Source organism: Malurus melanocephalus, unplaced genomic scaffold (assembly GCF_030028575.1).
Source record: "Malurus melanocephalus ecotype Western Australia unplaced genomic scaffold, MMel_1.1 scaffold_6, whole genome shotgun sequence".
NCBI lineage: Eukaryota > Metazoa > Chordata > Aves > Passeriformes > Maluridae > Malurus > Malurus melanocephalus.
In genome coordinates, this window is record NW_026623238.1 from 5,887,607 (window position 1) to 5,909,544 (window position 21,938).

At 36.4% G+C, this 21,938-nt stretch overlaps 1 protein-coding gene across 5 annotated transcripts in view; it reads left to right on the forward strand.

The window, feature by feature from the left end:
• Positions 1–21,938, forward strand: part of ARHGEF10 (Rho guanine nucleotide exchange factor 10) — a 105,938-nt gene that overhangs the window by 71,085 nt on the left and 12,915 nt on the right. For all 5 annotated transcript variants that reach the window (XM_057372035.1, XM_057372059.1, XM_057372065.1 and 2 more), the window contains 6 exons: positions 324–424; positions 1,345–1,466; positions 4,874–4,960; positions 6,332–6,555; positions 7,485–7,642; positions 16,207–16,349. In XM_057372035.1, coding sequence (XP_057228018.1) covers positions 324–424; positions 1,345–1,466; positions 4,874–4,960; positions 6,332–6,555; positions 7,485–7,642; positions 16,207–16,349 — 835 coding nt within the window. The remainder of the gene's footprint in view (positions 1–323; positions 425–1,344; positions 1,467–4,873; positions 4,961–6,331; positions 6,556–7,484; positions 7,643–16,206; positions 16,350–21,938) is intronic.

The following is a 21,938-nucleotide window of genomic DNA, read 5'->3' on the forward strand; positions in this document are numbered from 1 at the left end:
TCTGGATGCAGAGAAGCAAGAGAGGATCTGTGTCAGTGACAGCTGACAGGGAACAGTCACTGTTGTATTCCTTCACCCGTCAGAGTGTTCCTCTCACAATATTTCATGTAGAGTGTAGGAGGATGGACATATGATATATTATAGCCTGCACACTTTAATCAGAGTTGAGTCTTTGTCTAAGTATTAGAAAATAATGAAATTTCAGCTTGCTCAACTTTTTTAGCTGTGGCTGTATTCATACCCAATGCATTTATGGTGGCTTTTTTTTTTTTTCCTGTGCTGCAGGTCTGGGCGTTTTTTTTTTTTTTTTTCCTGTGCTGCAGGTCTGGGCGGCCAACTTTCTTTACAGCTGTGTTCAATACATTTACCCCTGCCATCAAACAGTCTTGGATCAACAATTTACAAATGGCTAAACTGGCCCTTGGTAATTCTAAGTTACTCAAATTTTCTAGCAAGTTATAATAGCTCTCAGTGTACAGTGCTATTATTTTTAAAWTTTTTTTKGAGAATKATTTTTCTTTTTTGGTGAAAATTTGTTTGCAGATGTTTAAAACTGCAGTGCAGTAAATAGTAATGATTGTGTATTACCACAAAGTAATAACAGATAAAATGGGGTGTTCATTATGAAGGAATGTATTTTCTACAGTATTTTAATGAAGTCTGGTATTCATTACTAATTGTTGCATCTAAGTGAACACAAATAGACCATATCTAAGGTAGAGCAAGAGAAAATACAGTGTCGTGTGACATTATTAGTGTCTTCTGTTTGCACAGGGATGTAGGTGTCCAAACATACCTGGACGTTGCAGTACCTAAATTGAGAAACATTAACTTCCTTGAAAGCAACTTTCACCAGCACAGTCAAAATAGAATGCTTTTGTGGTGTCTCACATATGCCAGGCAAAGTAAAAAGGAAGAGAGAGTGGACGTTTCCATCATTCCAGGAGGATGGTGCTTATAATTACGATAACTAGCAGTTGGTAGTGATGTTACCTACACAGCCATAGAAATTATGTTCAACAGATTTCCTAGAGTCTGAGGAGAGGTTTGATTTTTTGAGGTTTTCCTCTTTCAATACCAATTTACAAGACCATTAAGAGACTACCCTTAACATCTTGCTAATGTAAGGTATTCTTTTTTTGCATTACCAGTATGTATGCAATCTACTCRAACTGTGAATTTTTGCTCACAGTTTTGTTGTCATTTATGCATCTATGGCATAAGAACAGCCTGATGTGTATTGACTAGTCCTTACAGAATTCTGTTCTCATTTTGTAGACAGATGTAAGTGATTATTCAGTGAAAGTATTGTGAAGTGTTTATTGTTTGTGCTTTCCATTACAGCGGAGGAAAACCTCTTAGGTTGGTTCTGCATAGAAGATGATGGCAATCAAATCAAAAAGGAGAAACATCCTCTCCTTGTTAGACACATGCCAGTGATGATGGCCAAGCAACAGGAGTTTAAGGTGAACAGAATTTTATATGAGATTACAATCAGGGTTTTTTTTTTTGTGGGATATAACTTCTAAAGAATACCATATTGCAAATACATCTGTTAGGTCACATCTTTTAGTTCTCTTGAGTTTAATGGTTTAAGACCATTAAAAACATTAGCAGTTAAACGTCCAAAAGAGTCACAGGAAAGCAAAATGCTGCAATCTTTAAGGCAGTAAGGAGCATAATGTTTATTTTTACATAGTATGACATTCACTTCTATATGTRAATGAATCACTCAGTGTAAACAGAATTTATGGGAATTTTTAATTCATCTTGAGATTTCCARGTGTGTGGAAGTAACACTGTAGGGGCTTAGAAGTAACCTAAACCTTAAAAAGGGCCAGAATCCAATCTCCATGAAAGCTGTCCTTTCCTGGTGTTCTCCTGCAAAGAACTATGTTAAATCCACCTTAAATTTCTGATTTTTATTAGTGCACAGAGAAYAATATWTTTWAAATAATTTTWAAAAATTAATAAATTGTGGGATCTCATGTAAAATGTCATTCTATTCTGAACARTGGTATAGAAATTGTCTTAATGTTTTATTTCCTAAAGTAATATGTTAGTTTAAAACCCTATTGACCACTGACTTTAATGATGAAAATAAGTACAATACTAAACCAATAGATGGAAAATGCTGGATACTGTTTTTTCATGTGTATCAGCAGGATTTCTTACTGACTAACAGTCAGTAAATCTTGTGCAAAAACAGTAATGGAAATTAAATTGTGTATGTGTGGTCAGAATCCCTATGTTAAGTTAATGCCATTGTTTTAAGAAGTGCAGGCCCTAATTGCTAGAACAGTCTACACAGGAGGGAAGCTCAGCTGGCAGCTTCACTCCAAGTGTGAGTATACAAGCCTGCATGTTGGGGGAAAATTATTGGTGATTGAAAATGCCGTTGGAATGTGTAATAGTGCTATGAAAATCTATTCCTGTAATACTGGTTTTCAGAGCCAAAGTCTACTGAAACTCTTTGATTTCCCATAGAACCATAGTCATGTTTGTCTTATTAAATAGCTTTTTTTTCTGTATTGAATACTTTCTAAAGTCACCGCTGGTGAAATAACCAGCTACTTTAAAGTTTTTGTGGAAACTGAAATTATGTATATGTTTCCTTACAGCCTAGGCATTTCTAAGACCTGAAAACTCATTCCAGAATTCATGAAGGCCCTCTTGTAATCAAATTAGAACAGAGTATTCTTATTTTGAAAGGATAGGGAAGTCTGTCACCTGTACAGCTGGGTGTTGATCTTTGCCTTGGTCACCTCAGGAGAGCACAGTGTTTGACAGCCTCAGCTCTGGGCTGACTTTGCCAGTTTTGCGGCTCCTGAAGCAATGTGGGTGTGAGCCCAGCTGTCATGGCTGGTTCTCCCAAGTCCTTGATATTACTAGAAAATATGACCTAAGTGGTGGTTTTCTGCAGCCTCAGCTGCAGTTYGTGTCTCAGGTCACAGCTCAGGGTGGAAGGAGAACCTTTGCTTGGCTGATGCTGTTTGTTGGCTCTCTGTGTGCTGCTCAGGCTGCCCAGGGGTGTAGGGARCTGTCAGAGCAAGTTTGCATCCCAGGCTTCGGTCAAGATTGAAAGCTAAACTACCAGRGCTTAACTATGGAAAAAATAATCATTTTTGACTAAGATGCAAAGTGACACAGAGGTGTAACAATGAGCCTGGGAAGTATCTAGGATGCAGGCTATCTGATTTTTCACTGGTGATAAATTTCATTGTCACAGCTCTTGTAAATCACAAGTAGATAGCTTCAGCATATGTTAATGAGGTGTGCTAAGACTGGCATGGATAGCTCTTTTTTTTTTTTTCTTTTTTTCTCATCTATTGATTTTAATTTTTAATCTGTGTATAGTGAATTTTTTTTTTTTTTTTTTATGGATAGTTTTTTTTTTTTTTTTCTTTTTTTCTCATCTATTGATTTTAATTTTTAATCTGTGTATAGTGAATTGCTTTGCTGAATAAATAATATTTTTTCTACTAAGGCAAATCACTTCGTAAGGCCTGTTGACTTCAAGGAGGTTTGTAAAATTCTTTGCACTTTGGAAAATGAAGTAAACTTGGAATTTAGAACTCTAACTTCTCCCTATTGTTCTTTTTTTTTTCCTTTTATTTTCCTCCGTTGTTCACTTGGGAGGTGATGTTCCCAGGCTATGGKGAAGCTGTCTAAGTTAATACTAACTGAGTTGTCTCTAGTACTACAATATAATCTGAAGGGCATTGATGTCTAAGATGAGAACATTAGTTTGAATTATAGAGAGTCTTGTGTAAAATGTAGTATCACACCTCATTAGAAACCTTTCTATACTCTACACAGTTATGAATYGCTTTTAAATATTTTGAAGTGTTTACATAAGTTTTAGGAAACTCTGCCATGGACAGGAGAATCAGAAATCCATGACTGGTCATAAAAATCTTTTTTCAGATCCTTGATKCTTGAATGATCTTCAGAGCTGGGATGGACTAAAGTATAGATCTTGGTTTCAGGTTTTCCTTAAATGGCCTGCATGATAAAATCATGAGTATGGTTATTAATTTACTGGCAGTAACATGATGATRTGAAACTGAGAGGGAGTCGAGGTGTGATGGATAACACTATTAGCATTCAAAATGAATCAGGCATCTGWAGATGCCTTATTGAGATGGGAAAAAAGAAAAATAAAAAGGAGGATTGTCAGCAAGACAGACCCATGGTATGCTCAGGGAGAAATTAGGAGCCTCACAAATGCAGATTGAAGGGGTAATTTAGTAGGTCTGTTAAAGTAATTTTTCATAGACCAGCAAGGTAAGGATTGGTTAGGAATGTAGTGTTGTTACAAAGAGCAGTAATGAATGAGATGTGTGGAAACAGGCTTCTGAAGAGGTAACCAGAAATGCTGCTACCAACTCTGCTGGAATAATGTATTCATTTGGGTGAGAAAAATCTGCTCTCTCAAAGAATATATGTGAGGCTGATACATCTTCTGGAGAGATGTTAGTTGAAAAAGCAGCAATAATAAGTCTAAACACAAAAATTTTAAAAAGCAATTATTTTTTTTAAAGAATATGTATTTAAGTGATAATGTTAATTTAACCTAATGAAGTGGAGTCAAGTTGGGGACTTGGAAAAACTTAATGATAAGTCATGAAGCATTTGAGCAGATCAGCAGAAGAGAATTTGTAGTCTTTGGCCTTGAATATCTGTAGGAGTAGATAAGGAATGTGCAGCTGACCCTCCCCAAGGGAAGCTGGATGAGCTAAACTGACTCCTTGCCTTATGAGATTCTTTGATATCCTTAAATGTTTTAGTTAATTACAACATAAAATAAACAGAAACAGGTTTTTTTTTTTTTTTTTAATGTGGTAACAGCTCTCTTTTCTTCTCTTTGAAGATTGAATGTGCTGCTTATAATCCTGAGCCATACCTTGCTGGAGAAACTGAGTCAGATTCCTGTGCTATGGAACATGGTTTTCTTTGGGTAAGTGTAATCTTTAAAATCTCAAAGTGGCTGTCTCCTGTTTCTTTCCATTGCTTTTTGTGACTCTTGGCGATGTGTGAATGTGAAATAAATCTTGGGTTGATTTTCTCCTCTTTGCTTGTTTGCTTAAAGATAAAAGGTTAGCTATTAATTTGTCCATGTGATTTTGCTGTTCTCTGTAGGGTGTCAGTTAAGTGTGTGCAATTTGTGCAGCACAGAACGAATTCCACAGTGCTGAGCACATTCAGAAGGGAGTTATGTGCTAATTTGTAATGATGGCTGTTAAAAGCCATATGAGCTAACACTGTCCTACTGTCTGTTTTCCTATTTGAAGAATGTTTTAGCCATAAATAATCTGTTTAAATGTGTATAGGAAAAGAGCTACTATGCATATTGCAACGACCCCAGATATGCAGATATTCCAGCAGAACAAATGAGGTGGATACTAGTTGTTCTTAAAAAAAAAAAAAAAAAAAAAAAAGGGCAAGTTAATGATTTCTGGAGCTTTTCTAGTTACTGCAGTACTGAAATTTTAAGTATTGCTAATTAAAAGTTAGGAATAGCTATTCTTAGTGGTCTTTTTCAGGTGATCCGTATAATTTCTTTTGGTCTTTGCCATTTGTAAACAGTCTTGCAAATGGCAAGACTGTAAACAGTTTTGCAAAAACATGCAAATTAAACCTTTGTACTACTACAAAATATTCTTTCTTTTTCTATTTTATTTCATATAAACAGAATTACTATACAAAAACATCAGCTGCTGCTTGTTTTTTTTTCTTTGCTTTTCTTTGTTTGTTTGCTTGTTTGTTAGTCTCTTTCTTTACTTCTCTCTCATCCCTAAAATGTACAAATTTATGGACATGTTGATGTTCTGGATCAGGGAGAAATTTAGGATACTTTACCAGCAAGTTTATAAGATACTTTCTTCTGGGACAGAGYATTTCTTTGTAGATGTGTTACTGTGCAAAGGATAGAGCTCAGCTGTATTACCTATTTTAAAAGAACCTGAGATTAGAACACCAGATATTAAAATAGCAAATTTCACAGATACTGACAGTAATTACATTATGTAATGTATATAYATTTGAGTCAGATATCAGTATGGGCTATAATATTATTCCTGCTTTCTAAAGAAACTTGTTTTGTAAGTATACAAGGCAAGTTTGTGTATATAATGTTTGACATCTCTTGTATTTCTGCTGAATGATTCTACTATGTCTTAATGCATGAAAATTCATATTCACAYATATAATTAGAGATGCAGTCTTCAGTTAAAATTCCAGTCATTTTTTCTTGCACATGCTGATCTTCCTGGAGACGGGTATCAGTCATGGTCTCTATTTTTTTTTCATGTTCCTTTTTCCCATTCAGATTGGCAGCTGTACTAATCAGATGGGCCAGATTGCAATAGTCTCATTTCAAAGCTCCAGCCCCAAGGTTATTGAGTGCTTCAATGTGGAATCACGAATTCTCTGCATGGTCTACATACCAGAGGAGGAGAAGCTGAAAGAGCAAAACAAAGCTCTAGACTCTGAAAATGCTCTTGCAAAAGCTTCTAATTTGCCTACTATTTGCCTTGGCATGGAAGAAGGAAGGTAATTCTTGGTTTTGGTGTAATGTGTATAGTTTATTGATTAAGTTTGCTGTTCTATAGCAAAATTGTGTGAGATATTTCCAAGAAAATGTCTACTTTTTAAAAAAGTATCCCGGTGACCTCAATGTATCCTTTCCACTTAAAAGAAGTAAAAAAAATTAAATTACACCATATGGTATATGAAATTAAAGCAGTGCATCTCTCTGATGAAAGAGAATTAGTTCATCTTATCTCAAAAACATAGGTACTACTTTTGTAACATTACAGCATAATCTTCATRTATCGGAAAATTTTCAGAATGGCAAAGAGGAATTCATTAATCTTTTGCCCTGTTGTATTATGCAGGATTTGTCACATGAATAAATAATATTGCTGTATATAAGTACATTATATTATTGCACGTAAGTGTGTAACAACATGTGATTTTAGAATAACCAATATAACTAATGTAATAGAATAGCCAATATAACTATTCTAACCAATATAAATGAAGGAGAACAAAATTCTCCAAGTAAAATGTCATTTCTAGAAATTAATGATTTGATTCCAGACTTAACAGTTAKGGAAATTTCAATTGTGACATCTGGTAGTGAGTTTTTCTTTTATTTTCCTAGTTCTTCAGGTAATATAATTTTTTTTTAAACTAATAAAGTTATAGAAAATCTCACAATAAGGACTTGGAGCAGAATTTTTATTATGTCTCTTTTTTGAATAACTGTTTCTKCAGACAAGATAATAAGAATGTGTTGTCATATGTCAGTGTTAAGTAACCTCAAATTGTCTACACAGACATTCTGGAGTGTCAAGAATTAAAGGAGAAAATCCTTTTCCCCCCAATATTTGATTATAAATCTCTCTTTTGCATATTCTAATAAGAATAATGTAAAGCATAATTTCACAGGTCTGCTTTTTTCTTGCTTCTTTTTATAGCATTTCTGTTTACAAAAGTTGCCAAGGCTCAAAGAAAATTCGACTTCAACACTTCTTTACTCCTGAAAAATCAACTGTTATGAGCTTAACATATAGGTCTCAGTACTTATTTGCTGGCTTGGTAAATGGAAATATCTCAATCTACACAAAAGCAGAAGGTAATATAGTGATATGGTTTGATGGCATCCTGAGGAACTCACATGTCAGTGTATTTTGGCAGAATTTTCCACTATCATATTTTCCAAAAATTCTTTGTAAAACTGCTGAATTAGGGTTACTMCTCTTTCCGGTACGTCTGAAGAGAMTTGTTGTCTCCTTTTGAAGGATAGTAGGAACTTTGATACTGTTCCCACTTTCACCATATATGCATATGAAAACTGATTTTTCCCTTTTAGCTTAAACCCTAAGTCTTCATTGTTGCAAGAGTCCAGAAATTTATCTGCTAACAGCAGTGCATTTTACACAGCACAGTGCTAATTCCCCCTAACTGCCTAGTATTGATGTTTCTGAAATACAGAAATCTCCCATTGGCAGAGATGTCTGTGTCTCTCATTTAAAATGACAACCCCATTTTTACTGTACAGATGGGATAATTCTTTCCTATGTGTGCAATTCACRTATTTCCTGGTTGACTTCCTTTTTCTATTAGCATTGCAGTTGGTTGTTTTGTATCTAGCTAAATAATTGGCTCAAATAATTTGAATAAAGGAGAATCCCAGGCAATTCTTCTGAACCACAACTGTCTTCTCTAGAGCTGGTTCAGGGGGTTGTCTGTATACTCCACTACATTTCACTAACTACCCTGCAGTGTTGCATATGTATCTAGTGGCTCAGTTCAGAATCAGTGAGTCTTTGCTCAGGGTTTGAAACCTTAATGTTTTTAGGGAAATGTTAGYACAGTCTCCTAACCTTGCAGAGTCAGCAGAGGTCTGCCTTATTTGTGTGAGCTGCAGTGATGATGGTTGTCATGCTTCTCTAATGAGGTGGGCCCTGTGAGCAGTTCAGCTGCATTTGTGTGGCACTGTACCTTGGCTACTAAATACTACCYGTCTCTAGCTGAGGAACCAAATTCAGTATCTGTAATCTTGGAATAAATTGTGTGTCTACTGTTAGATCATATAAGGACTTGTTTGGGAAAGGTACAGGATGCATTTTTTTTTTCCACCAAGCAACAAAGGATCTGGAAAGATGTTGGTAAAAAGACTTCCTTTGTCCAGTTGTCTTCAGCCCAGTARGTTTCCTGTTGAGCTGTTGTCTGTGATCTGAAGCCAGACATTAGATTTCAGTTCCCTTTAGAATAATTTTTTTATAACACTGAATAGCATTATTTTTCTTTGTTTTTGAGGCACAGGAGTGAGATCTTGAACCCAGATTAATACCACTTTTGGTGTTTCAATTTCTCTGTGTACCGGGGAGGGGTATTAAAGTGAATCTGTCATCTTCTCTGAAAGGTGTATTTAAGCTGTTTTAAGACTGCAGTTGCTGTCACTCAAGTTTTTCCAGAAAAAGACCACTTCAAAAACACAACTGACATTCTTGGCAGTATAGCTAAGAAAGGATTCATGGGTTGAGTATCTGCAGAGGGTGTTAAAGATGGGGCAGAGTTGTTATCCAGACTGCATTACAGTGTGGTTATGAGATGGAGGTTGTTGCATTGCCCAGCATCATAGCWTCCCCTGTTTATCTTCTGAAGACACTGGTTTTGGGCAGGGAGATATTCATAGAGCCTGTCAAAGTCCAGCTGATGATCGCTGGAGCTTTGAGATGGGAAATACTCAGTCATATTTTTCTGACTCTCATCAGTCAATGTTGTAGTCCCTTTCCTTACAGCTTGGTCAGTGGGGCTTTCTTCAGTTCTCCATGCCCCATGGCAGTTGTGTGATTCAGCTGCTCTCCTGTTAGTGTCCATCTTCCTTGTAGCTGGCTGCTGTGGTTGTGTGAGGCGCTCAGCCCTGGAGRGGTGTTTTTATGAGCACTGACCTATTTACCAAACAAAGGCATCCAAGCACTGGAATGGGAGGGAGGGGGAGAACAACCTCTGAGGAGCTTTGTGCGATTCATCAGGGCTGCCTTCTGTTCTACAGAGCRGGTACTCTTCAGCCATGCACTTCAGCTCAGACTTTGGTCTGTCATCATAAAGGAGATTAAGAAAAGATTTAGAAGTGARTGTGAAATACATCACTGTATTACATCTTGATTTGAAGCCTGAGACAAGTGCTGTGAGRTGCACAGGAAAAATGGTAGTGCTGCCTGTTACAGGTTTCTGTGAATGAAAAAGGATAATCTTTTTTCTAGGAATCTATCTCATAGTCTCTGATAGAGTTGGGGTCCTTTTGTCTTCCTCTCTGGGTAGAAATTGTGTGGATCAGTTCAGTTGCTGAAGCTCGATGCCTTACTTTGTGTAGGCAAAGACCCTCTACTTGTGTCATTTGGTTTGCAGTACCCAAATAGCTCCAGCCTCTCCAGTGGTTTTCAGATAGGTCAGTGCACATAATATGCATTTTATTTGTTTACAAACAGCAGGTGCTCACTTCTGACTTTCTTCACTGGAGAGCTTTATCAGATCAGCAGCATCCAGAGTGTTCTCTGGCTGCAGATATTCTTGTCTGGAAGGAGTGACAAGAAAACTGAAACTTAGAAGTCTGTACAGTAAACCAAGGAGCAAATGCCATGTTAGTGAAGAGTTGGAGGTGCACARCATCCCTTCTGGAGGGTAGTCATGTTTTACAGAGACACCTCTGTACCCACGTGTTTTCACTTACAAGGCTGAAAATACTTAAGCTTTAGTGTAAACCAAAAACAAAGTTATGAAGTGYTACTTGGCTATTAAATGTCAGCTGACATGGTGATTTGTGAAAATRTCACAGAAAACTAGGGTGTAGGTTAGCTAATATGTTAATTGAAAAAATAGTACCCCTGATAATTATCCTCAATAATCCTTAATTTTATGTGTGTGAGAAGACTTGTTTGGGGTGCTGTGAAACAGCTAGGGAATTRAATGCTGTTGTATATAGGAATGATGCAAAGAGTGATGCAGACTACRAATTTTCTGACACCATATTTGTTGGGAACTTACTTTATAGGTCAATCAACTTTTGCACAGTTATCAGKGTGAAAAATTCTGCACTTACTGTTTGCCTCAAGCTGAATTAATATTTCCATGCAAAACACGTTTAGAAGAGGTTAAGGGGAAAGTGTGTTATATTGTCTTTGTTTAAAAAAAACATAATAAAACCCCTTTGTGATGATTGGAGACAGCCCAGCAGATGTTCTGAGTGATGTAATAGCAAAAAAGGTCAGCACGTGTTTGACTTCCATTCACAAAAGTATCTTAGGAAAGGGAAATTACAATCTTTATATAATATAGGTGTATTGTTCCTGATATACTGTAGTCAGTTCCAGCTACTTCCTTTTTTCTGGACATTGATATACATTTCCTTTCCATAAAGTTCTGTACAGAGTACAGAGAGAAAAAGAAAAAGAAAATAAAAACTCAGAAAAAAGAAAATAAAAACTCTGATTGTGGCAGAAAGTAGAATTAATATTTTGGTAGTTTCAGTAGGAATTTGTTGAAGTGAAATACTTAACAGCTGAGGCAATTTTGGCTGTGTACAGAACAGAAGAGACTTCASTGGTAAGAACTTAGGGAGCTCTGAAGTTGGTCAGAAGTTTTGATGACTTACTTGTGCAAAGAGGCCTTGTGACACTAATCAAGTGAKCATTTTCAGAGATTAATATAAAGGAAAATAACCAAAACCAAAAGGAAATACAAGAGGAAGGGGAAACAGCTACAACAGTGACAGAGTAGCAAATCAGTTCACTGACAAGGTACCTTGATGGATTTGGTAAAACACTTGTGTCCTCTGATAAATTGAGGAAAGGAAGAATATGTGCAATGTAAAATASTGATACCAAAGTCAGAGCTTGAGTGGATCCATCTACTGCTCCAGCTTGTCTGAAGAATGTATTTCTGGCWCATGATTGCCACTTCAAGTAGATGTTATGAGAGGTATTGTTACKAACAAGAAGCAGTGGTTTTACACTGCTAGGACGAGGACTAGAGCAGTGATACTGGAGCAGAGATAAAATACTGTTGCCTTTGCAGTGTCACATAATACTTATTACCAGAAATATGTTGACAATATGTTGAAATATGTTCTCATATTTATGTATCTTATGCTGAGACCTCCAGTACCACCCCCTGTATAACTTCAGGAAGAGCTCAATCAGTTATTGAGCTTGAAGGATTTGATGCAAATGTGAGGAAAAAATAAGTRTGCATGTATAGTATAGGACATTCCTAGTTGCACGTTGTTTAGAAGAGCAGACCTGAGTGTCTCATCTTTTTTCAAGTGATAAGGAATGTGCCAAACTTTTTACTTCTCAAGGTACCATTTTACTCCTCCACAGTGCTGGTTTACCACGTGATGGAAAAAATGTTTGTGCTCCACTGCACTAATTAACCAAGAACTGCTGTTCCCAGGGCCGTGTTGGCAGCTYTGTTGAAGCCATCAATAGTGCTGCTAAGCAAGAGAGGAAGCTGTCAACAAAAAAGCTTGCTTGGTTCAGCTTGACTGAAAGCATAAAGGAAGGGAAAACTACTCCAAACTTTAAAGAGACTTTCTGAGGAAATAAATTATATGTTAATAGGYTATCTCACATGAAGACCTGAGTGCACCAGCTAATTATAATTATTAAAAGTACTAAATATTTGAAAATATTTATAAATTAAATTATAAGAAGCTTATTCTTATAAATTATTGTAAAATAGTATTACTTTCCTTCATTGGATTTTGTGGAAACAAGCCACAGAAAGATGGAATAGCCAACATTGTGTCCTATAAAATGGACATTGTTTTAAAACTTAACCTATCTGGTTAAAATTGAGTGAATAGAAGGATAACTAATTGTTCAAAATTTGTAAAAATCACAGGATTATTAACAAAATTCACTAATGCAAATAATGTTCTTATACATTAAAGTCTTAGAAATATTTTATCAGTTTGAGAGACCTTACTGATGCAGCTAAACAGTCTGATGTATGCATTGCAAGATACCTTTCAACATTGGTGTATAAATTGTGGCATGTAATTTCTGGATAAATCTAACAAGAGAGCATCAAAAATAGTGGCATAACACACTAGCATAACAGAAATCTGTTAGTATAAAATCTGCCTTCAGCTTTTTTAAAATAGTCCTCTAATGTGTAAATATCAGACATCTTATATACAACATAAATATACGACATCCAATTTCCAGAGGACCCTAGATTCATTTCTATATTTAACCCTGTTATCATATTTTGTAGATACATCCCGTTCTTGCAAGCAGCTGTACCTGCAATTATAGTATGGCTTGAGATTCTGTTGGCAGAAGTTTTATCTTGGCTACTAATCTTGCTTTTCTTTTTTGCTAGGTAAAAATAAATTTATTCAGTCAGTAACTACCAAAGGAATTTATAGCCTCGAACAAGGCTGTTCCTTATCTTTTTGCAAGTGCTGTGACTAATTTTAAGTATCTGGGTAGTGCCAGTTGTTGGAATTACTTACATAARTATGTCTTGAATCTGCAGGTGTTTACACAAGTAGGATAGAGATAATGCTTCTTTTCACTTAGCTTTTAGAAGCAATGAACATTGGATCAGACAGATAACATGAAATAGCCAGTGTCAAACATGAAGTCTGTACAGGCAGATATTGAACAGGGTCTGCTGAGATCTGGTGAGAGAGGCAGGGAGTATTATGTTTTCTTCCAAGTGTGATTTTGATAGTATTGAACCACTTGTGAACTAGACACAGACTTGCTAAGTGATTTTGGAGATACGTGATAAATTCTTGTTCAGCAAAATGAAGTCGTGATCTTACTTTTAGCCAGCAGCCTGTGGTTAAAGCATTTCCAGAAGTACGTCGGATTACYAGGCATAATCCCCTGCCTTGCTTGAGCAGATTTTTACCCGTACTTTCCACTCTCGAGGGATTTCCCTGGCTGCCACAGAATGAGAGGAGAGAGATGCACAGGGCTTGATTTGTCCTCCTGGTGCCATACCACTTTGTATAATTAATTAATCATTCACTGTGGCAGGGTCCAGAACACAGCTGGCACATCATTTAAATGCTGCTCTAATTACTAGACCAGAGAATGTCCCCCTACCCTTTTTTCCCCTCATCTGTCTCAAATACTGTCTGATCTGGAAGACAACAATGCTTGCAGGAAGAAACAAAAAAGTACCAGAGAATAGCCTTATCACATGATTAGGGTTGTAGGGTATAATGATAACTGTGGATTTTTCCTGGCTTGATTCATCAAGTGGGATTTCAGTTGCAATTTTTTTCATGAAATCGTGGTAACATGAAAGATACTAGGTCTCTGTCTCACCTTCATAAATCCCAATGAATTCTTTAACTGGATTGTCAAGTACTTCGTTAGCACACACACCAACAGAAAGTAGTTTTGTGGGAACTGAGTTTTGTTAGTTGATATGTCGATATGTTGAATCAAATATTCATTACAATAGTGCTATTCATAACATTGATAGTATTGAACTTCCCTTCTTACCTTCTTAATTTTAAATAAGACTTGATCAAAATTATTGAGGCTTAATGCTTAGTCATTTGAGGAGTTTTATGGAACTTTAGGGCATAAAGATACATATTTTTTAAAAAAAGAAACACCTTAGATGTTTGAAATTAATTTTAAGCAAAATGTAAATCTGAGTCCCCAGCTGAGATCCTGAAAATCCYTATTCACCTGTTGTTCCAGTTTCAGCTATAATTTTATACATAAATTAACATRTATCTTGAATGTATTTAAGAGAAAGAGTTGTTGAGTTCTATGAAGTTTTGTTTTACATAAATGTGCTTTTCTGTGTGAAAATATAACTAGAAAAGATAKTTTTTTGCTCAACATGTCTGCTCTTTGCCCAGACTCACAGTCTTTATCTCTCAGAAAAGGCAGCAAGAATGTACTAGAATTACCCTGGGTTATCCCTAAGAATGGTGTTACAAACAGGTTGTTGTTCAACTTCTGCAGTCAGCATCCCTTGCACACTGAAAGTTGTGACACACTCGTGTGCAGCTTCACTCTCTGAAGGCTTTTCACTGCCTGCAGTGGTTACAGCAATCATAGGGTATGGGCAGCCCCCAGGTTATAATTCAATTTGGGGATAATGTGGTTGGTAGAGAATGGAAATTTTTCCAGAATTTTGTTTATTACTAATGGTACATATGAGTCATAGAGAACACAAGAGTCACTTTGACATTGCTGGGAGAGTTTGCAGACTAATAACTGGAAGCACTCTTCTCAATGCAAACTAAAATAATGAAAATTATTTTGACAGCCTGAAACTAAATGTCACTTTTACAAAGATGCTTTCAGAAGAGAGCCACATCCTGAGAATGACTCAGCGAAGGTTGTATTGCACAGATGACAGAAATTTTGAGAAGTACTCCAGAAATGAGGCTTCTCATTATTATWGTTGCTACTGTTATTGGTGAAGCAGGAAATTTTGTACTCCTTTACCTAAGCAAATAGTTGAAGATGCACTTGTTTTCTGGAGGGCAAAGAAAAATTGTACTTAAGTGCTTGCCTAAAGATGTGTTTACTTTGGTCTCATCAATCAAAATTCAAGTCGTTACTGAGTTGAAACCAGTGTCAGAAAAGTAGACAAGTTTTCTGCAGCTTGTGCAGGAAGAAWGCTTGAGGAAATGGTGCTTTTTTGAAATATTTAATGTCAGTGTAAAATCCAGTTACTTTTAACATATTTTTATGTTATTAATAAATCACCATAATAGTAATGTGATCTTTGAGACTATGTTCAATGAGCACTTACAATATATAAACTAATATGAAAGCATTAAAATTGTTATTGACATACTTAGTATGTCAATTTGCATGTGTAAAAGACAGAGTGGCAACTACTTCAAGAGGCTCATGTTGCTGGCTCTTAAATTTGGGCGTAAATAATCTGCTAGTCCTTGTTTCGAAGAGATGACAATTGAGAGTGACCAGAGCACTAGGTGGAAGCATGCAGTTCTTACCAGAAGCTCTCTGAATAACTGATTGTGCTACATACACACAATTTAATTTACATCTGGTAAATGCAGTCCAAAGAAAACACTGTGGGTTTTATAATTAGTGGAAAAAGTAAGAAAAGTGAAGATATGGCACAAGACCAAGTTTTCATTTCTCTTTTTTTAAAAAAATCTCCTTCTTAAATGAAGYGTCTAGTCGCAGGAAGGTCCATTCCATTAATATGCTCTTAGAGAGTCATCTGTGCTCATTAGACCCTACAGTAAAAACCTTCCTGACTACTTTGCACATGAAAGATGATTTTGTCCTAGTTAGAAATTGATTAATCTTGAAATAAGTTGGTTGTGAGCTCCTTCTGAGTTGGAGACAAGTGTGTCAGCCATGGGTTTCTGACTGTACTTCCCCTAGAAAGGAAGGCAGTTGTATCAGAACAGGAAGGTAGTATTCCTGGATTATAATTGGATCTAGATAAAATTTGTGCTGTTGACAGATCTATGAGTACTTGGGTTTGGGTTTTCCCCTAAATGTTTTATCCTTTAAACTTACCCTGGGAGCTCAAAGTAACTATACAGAATCACAGTGTACTTTGAACTGGGGCAGCTTGCAGAAATTCAGGCAGGGAGCTTTTCAGAAYTGTTTTAAAACAAAATCCCCATTTGATTGTGTAAAACCTTTCTTCTTTTTTTTATTGAAGATGGGACATGGAACCCGGAACCTCAGAAGATCGTTAAATTGGGGGTCCTGCCAGTTAGAAGTCTGCTCGTGATGGAGGACACCATTTGGGCTGCATGTGGTGGACAAATTTTTATAATCAGCACTGTGACACATTCCATAGAGGTAAACACTTCTAAAAGCATTGCTCACATATTATGCTACAAGGTATAAGCAGTGAAATATTAAATACGAAAATCTGTTTAAGAAGCAGCATGATTCAGGAAGATTTTTATTGAATATGGTCTCAGTTCTGTGAAATCCCTCTCCCTCAGTTTGTAATTCTGCTGTTGTGTTTCTGCTGATGTGTCATTAGACCTTGCTTCCATTTATGGGAACCCACTATTTTCCATGAGTGCTTGGAACTGATAGAGTATTTGGACCTAGAAATTTTCTTACAAATAAAAGGTGAGGAAAGGCAGCTGAGAAGTCAGTGCCTATAGGCATTTCATGTTAATTACGGAAGAAAGTTAAATGAAGAGACTGCCTCTACATACTTASATGTTTTATCTTGTGATAATTTCATAATGTATTTTTTCAGAGTTTTGCTTCTTAGTGGCCTACAAAAATTTTATTTGCGCAAGAGCAGTTTCTGATGAATAGTCACACAAAAGCCAACTTTTCTGGAATGAGGGAAGAGTGTTAAGCATTCAAACTCATATTTGTGATAGAAAGTGTTAAGCCCTTATTTCTGTTGAAATTGCAGCTTTCATCAAAAGAACATCTTTGTAGTCCAAAGTTAAAAGCTGATGAAGAATTAGGAATGCACCCTCTCCTTCAGCCTACAGTACAGTGTCACTGAATTGCATGATGTTTACAGCTATGAAGTTCTTTCAAACAGGAGTCATGATGAGCTCACAGCCTCCTTCTTTGTGTGCTTTGTTGCTGCTTTTTTGTTTCATTGATGATCGTGTTTTCTCSCAACAATTGTCTGTTTGGTACAATTGATTCTGTGAGTCACTGTCATGGGTTTGCAGGGAAATAGCTAACATCCTAATTTCCTCTGTCTTTCTCTGTGTTTTCTGGGTGATTAGTTTCATCCAATAAGATGCTTGGATTGTGTATTTTCCTACTTGCTTTTCTTTAAGGCTTGTTTCCTTGGTGGTTTGAATGGTATGAATAAGGAAAGATTTTGGAARGGTGGTGTGGATAGGTGCTTGAAATGGTTTTAGTTTCACAGCCTCTGGGACTCATAGCTACTGTTCTACAGGCTGTGGTGGCAAATTTCTGATTCTCACCAGGAAAAGGGTAAGAAATCACAGCCAGATTGTTCCTGTATGAGGCGGGATGTGTACAGCAGTTTATCTGTATAAAAACTGCATTTACAGTTTATCTGTCAATAAGTCTGGCAATTCTGGCCTAATTCTGTCACAGAGTTCTCCCTAGATTAGGTGGCAAGGCTGCAGTTTGGGCTATGCTGGACTGTTTTGGCAGAGGAGAAAAAGCCCAGAGTTAAACAAGCTTTGAGGAATAAAGAATTGTGCTGTATTTTGATGCATTGCTCTGTCATAATACTGTACAACATCGTGGACTGCAGTGCTGAAAACAGAAGTTTGGAGTGATAAAATAGCAAGTGCTCTACCAATATCTCTCAAACATGGCAGTTTAATTTTCCAGCTGTTACTACAGACTTTCCTACAAAAGCATCACAGGTTTCTTCTCATTTCTCAACTAAGCCATCTGTTGTATTCAGAGCTCAGGTTATTATAGGTCCACTATACACACAATGAGTGCTGCAGCAAACAACATAAACRTATGAGTTATGCTTTTTTTAATGCAAATAATTTTGTGCAAAAACATGATGATTTTCTGTATGGCTGGCTGAGGGTCATTGTTTTTATTTCACACAAATACCCACAGCATAGCATGTCATATTCCTCATAGAATTGTGATTGAACGATGATTTRCTGTTGCCTCTTTATGGGTCTTAAGACATACTGATCTCTTTGTTATGTCACCAGACTGAACAGGCCAGTAATGTTTTCAGTGTTGCTGCCTACTCAGTTACCTGACTTAACTTCCTAGATTTGTTTCCAAAAGYGGTCTGCTATGATGTCCTTACCATATTCATTGGCAATAGATGATGTATGAGGCAATTTAAACTGTGTCTGTATCAAATACTTTAACATCAGCAGCTGAATACATCTGAACTGCCTCTTCTTTACTGTGAAGAACAGAAGCTTTGCTATATGAAGGGAAGCAGCAGCAAGGAAATGCTTGTTCTCCCTCTGTGCCCTCTCTTGCTGAGAGTTAGTGGTAATGATTTGACTCAAGATCTTTTGCCTAAACTTAATCTTCGCTCTGTCAGCAGGGATCCAGRTATTGCCCAGGGCTCAACTGTTAATCTTCCCTCTTTACTGGACTTCTTTATATCTCCATATACTCATTGTGGAGGTGCTCCATATATACCCCAATGYAGCTGCTTGCTAGTCCTTGCTGCTTGCTGTCATGTATACATAATGTGTGCTTTGCATTGTATATGTTATCAGTAAAGACACCTGACAAAACTTTAAGGCCATATTTGTCCAAGCCCATAAGCATATCCAAAACTATTTTGTAAACTGGTCCTTGTGAGGCACTCTTTGCTTCATAGGTATCTCATATTTAACTGTCTGTGCATTTGCTAAGTGCAAAGTACATTATCCTTGAAGACAGTATCATTCCACGCTTCCTTGCTTTGCTAAGATTTTTATTTAAGCTTTTTTCTTTATTTGATTTTTAGTAAATGAACAGATTTGGCATTGTGTGTATTGGGTTTGAATATTACTCACTTCTGCTTTTTTTTCCCCCTCTCTGATATGGAATACTCCCAATTGGCTTGTTCTAATGATATGTTACTATAATACAATGTTTTAGGTAATGTCTTTCCTTGGCACAGTGTCCCAAACTGGCACAATGCCTCAAGACCCTTGGCAAGATACATGTGAGAAATGAATCAATTGTTGTTATAGATATTAATTATATACTCTGATACTCTTTCTGTGAAGAAGAAATTGGTCACTTAATTGTGACCCCTGGTCTGTCAGTTGTATAGACCTACATCCAATAATGGTCTCTGTGCCTGTGGCTCCTTGCACTCTGCAAAGGTAGTTTGTGTTTGTTTAAAAACTTCAGAAAGCGCCAGAGTATTTAATGGAATTAAGTCACCAATTGAATATCATTCCATTCTAGTCTGTTTGTTTTGTTTTRAAAACTTTGCTAACTATACAGGAGTTCCACGGAAATGTTCAGCTGAGTAAACAAAACAAATGGAAATCCCTACACACGAGCGTGTGTTGCCTGAACATTGTAGCTTCTTTAAAGCGGTGAAAGACAATTGTTTGAGTTGASGATAATGACACTCATTATCCTCTTGAAGTGAAGCTGGAGAAATGGTGGCTCAGCTCTTGGTGCAGCTGTTTGGTGTAAGGGAGCATCCCCTGGAAAGAAAGGCTGTGCTRTGTCCCATGCTGCTGGAACACAGGGAGCTGCACGGGGCTGTGGAATCCACCGTGCTGCTGCAGGCAGAATGTGAGAGCCCGAGGGGAAAAGCCAGGCTTTGAATAGACAGGAATGTCGGTATGAAAACTAAAAGAGAAAAAGAAAATAAAGTTCTATTCTTTTGATAACAAAAGGAATAAGACATTTTTGTTCTTTTATATCTGTATGTCTTGTTATGAGAAGAAAAATAGAAGAAAAAGGACAGCTCATTGTTTTTCAGGTAGACATGTAAGTGGAACAGATGTCAAAGCTCTCCTTTCTGCAAACATTTATGCATAAGAAGGTACAGCTTTGGGGCATGTTCCTGCTCCATATTAGAAGACTCTTTCAATGAGAAGAATAGTTCTTTTTACAGGTTTCTTGTCATGTTTGCAATGTGCAGTTTTATTTTAAATGGGTCTGTGTGTTCCAGCCGACAGCTGTACGAATGGCAGGACAGACTTAAGTGGGAGTATAATGAGTTGGCTGGTAAGAATGGAATGTGACAAAAATGCATGTGCAAGTTGTTTTCAGTGGCACCAACAGGGTTGTCAGCTGTGGTCAGCTCACTCCAGAGAAAATTCTTTCCACACAGTCTTCGTTTTTCTTCTCATTTCAACCAGTGCAAGTTGCTGGTCAGCACTTCACTTCAGCAGCCGTGGGTCTATCGCTTAGGAGTTCTCAAAATCCAGTTAGTCATCAGTGTAAGGCTGTGTGAGTCTATAAACAAAGTGTTTTTTGCAATGGAACATGTGTGATGAGAGTATCAGGAAATCTGRTATTATATAAGGTAATGATCTGATATTATATAAGGGCTGTCTCTGACTTTGACAGATATTTTTATGGATAAATTCTTCTGTTGAATAAATGTTATGACTTTCAAACTGTATATATAATTTGATTACGAATGAATGGTGGCTACTTGAGGGAAACAGTGAATATAAATGTGTCTGCCAGAGTTGCTTACCTTGCATTCTGCAGTGATGTTATTCAAAGAATCAAAAGGTAATACATTAGCACTCAAAAACTGAACCATTGCCTGACAGTGAAGAGAAACTTCTCTGTCCATTTACTAAAAACTGAACACTTGAAGAATAGTGTTAACAAACAAAAAACACAAAAGATAATTCCAATTCTCTTTAAACAGCAAATTTCTCAGTGAGAATAATAATGTATGAAGTAATAAAGTATGAAAAGAAAATTAAGTGCTTATTAAACATAATACCAAAAGTTATGCTTTGTGAAAATTCTAAATTTTTTTTTTCTTTCTCTCTGATCTTAGTCTGTGGGTTGAATTTTGATGGAAAATTTGGCCAATATATCTATAACCTTATTATATTTAGACTTTAATGGAAAAAAAACCAAATTGTAACTCATTGTAATGTCTGGAAAATTTAAGTGTATTTCACAAGGAAGAAGGAGCTKCTTCTGAATTTTTCCGCAAATATAATAAAGAATTTATAATATGTTAAGTGAACATTACTTAGAGCAGTTACTCACTTCCAGACCCCTCAGCAAGAGATTTTTATCTAAGGAACAGTTTATCATTTATTTAGCTTAGTAAGTTTTATGTTTATCAGACTAACTTTCTGATAATAGCTGGCATAACAATAAAAGGCTGTGTTCAACTTCAGAGACAGTCCTTTTACAAGACAAAACTGGGAGGAAAAAAAAATCCCTCCTTCTTGTTAATGATTAAGAAACTTTACTACAGCTTTATCTCACATGTTAGTAGAGACATGTAGAGAGGTTTCTRTCTTTCTGGGTTGTTACAGGTTGTWAYTGTGAAGGTMCTASAGCAAGAAAAAGGTCTGTCTTCAGAGTGTTGTGTTACATTTAGAAAGAGGATTTTGGCTTTTAAAATGAGAAGCATCAATTGTTTAAAGGATAAGAAAACAAAATAATTGTGAAATTCAGAAGCATCAAAAACCAAGCCACAATGTTAAGATTCACACTGTTATGTGTGTCACAAATAATTCTGTGTTTATATTCTTAAACACTCTACTTTCTAAATATGACTTTTTATTACATTCTGTTGTTCTTGCTATTAAAAGACCACCTGGCAGAACAAAAAAAAAAAAGTATTTTTTATTGTTGAAAGAGAAGTTCTGCTGTAGGTATAAGTACAGCTGTGGTAGTTTTCCCAAAGGAGTATGAGTAAAGAAGTACAAAATACTTTTTAAGTCTAAGCTGTTTTGGGCTTACCAGTCCCTGTCATCCAATGGCTTCTATTTTTAAAAAACAAAATCTGAGTTA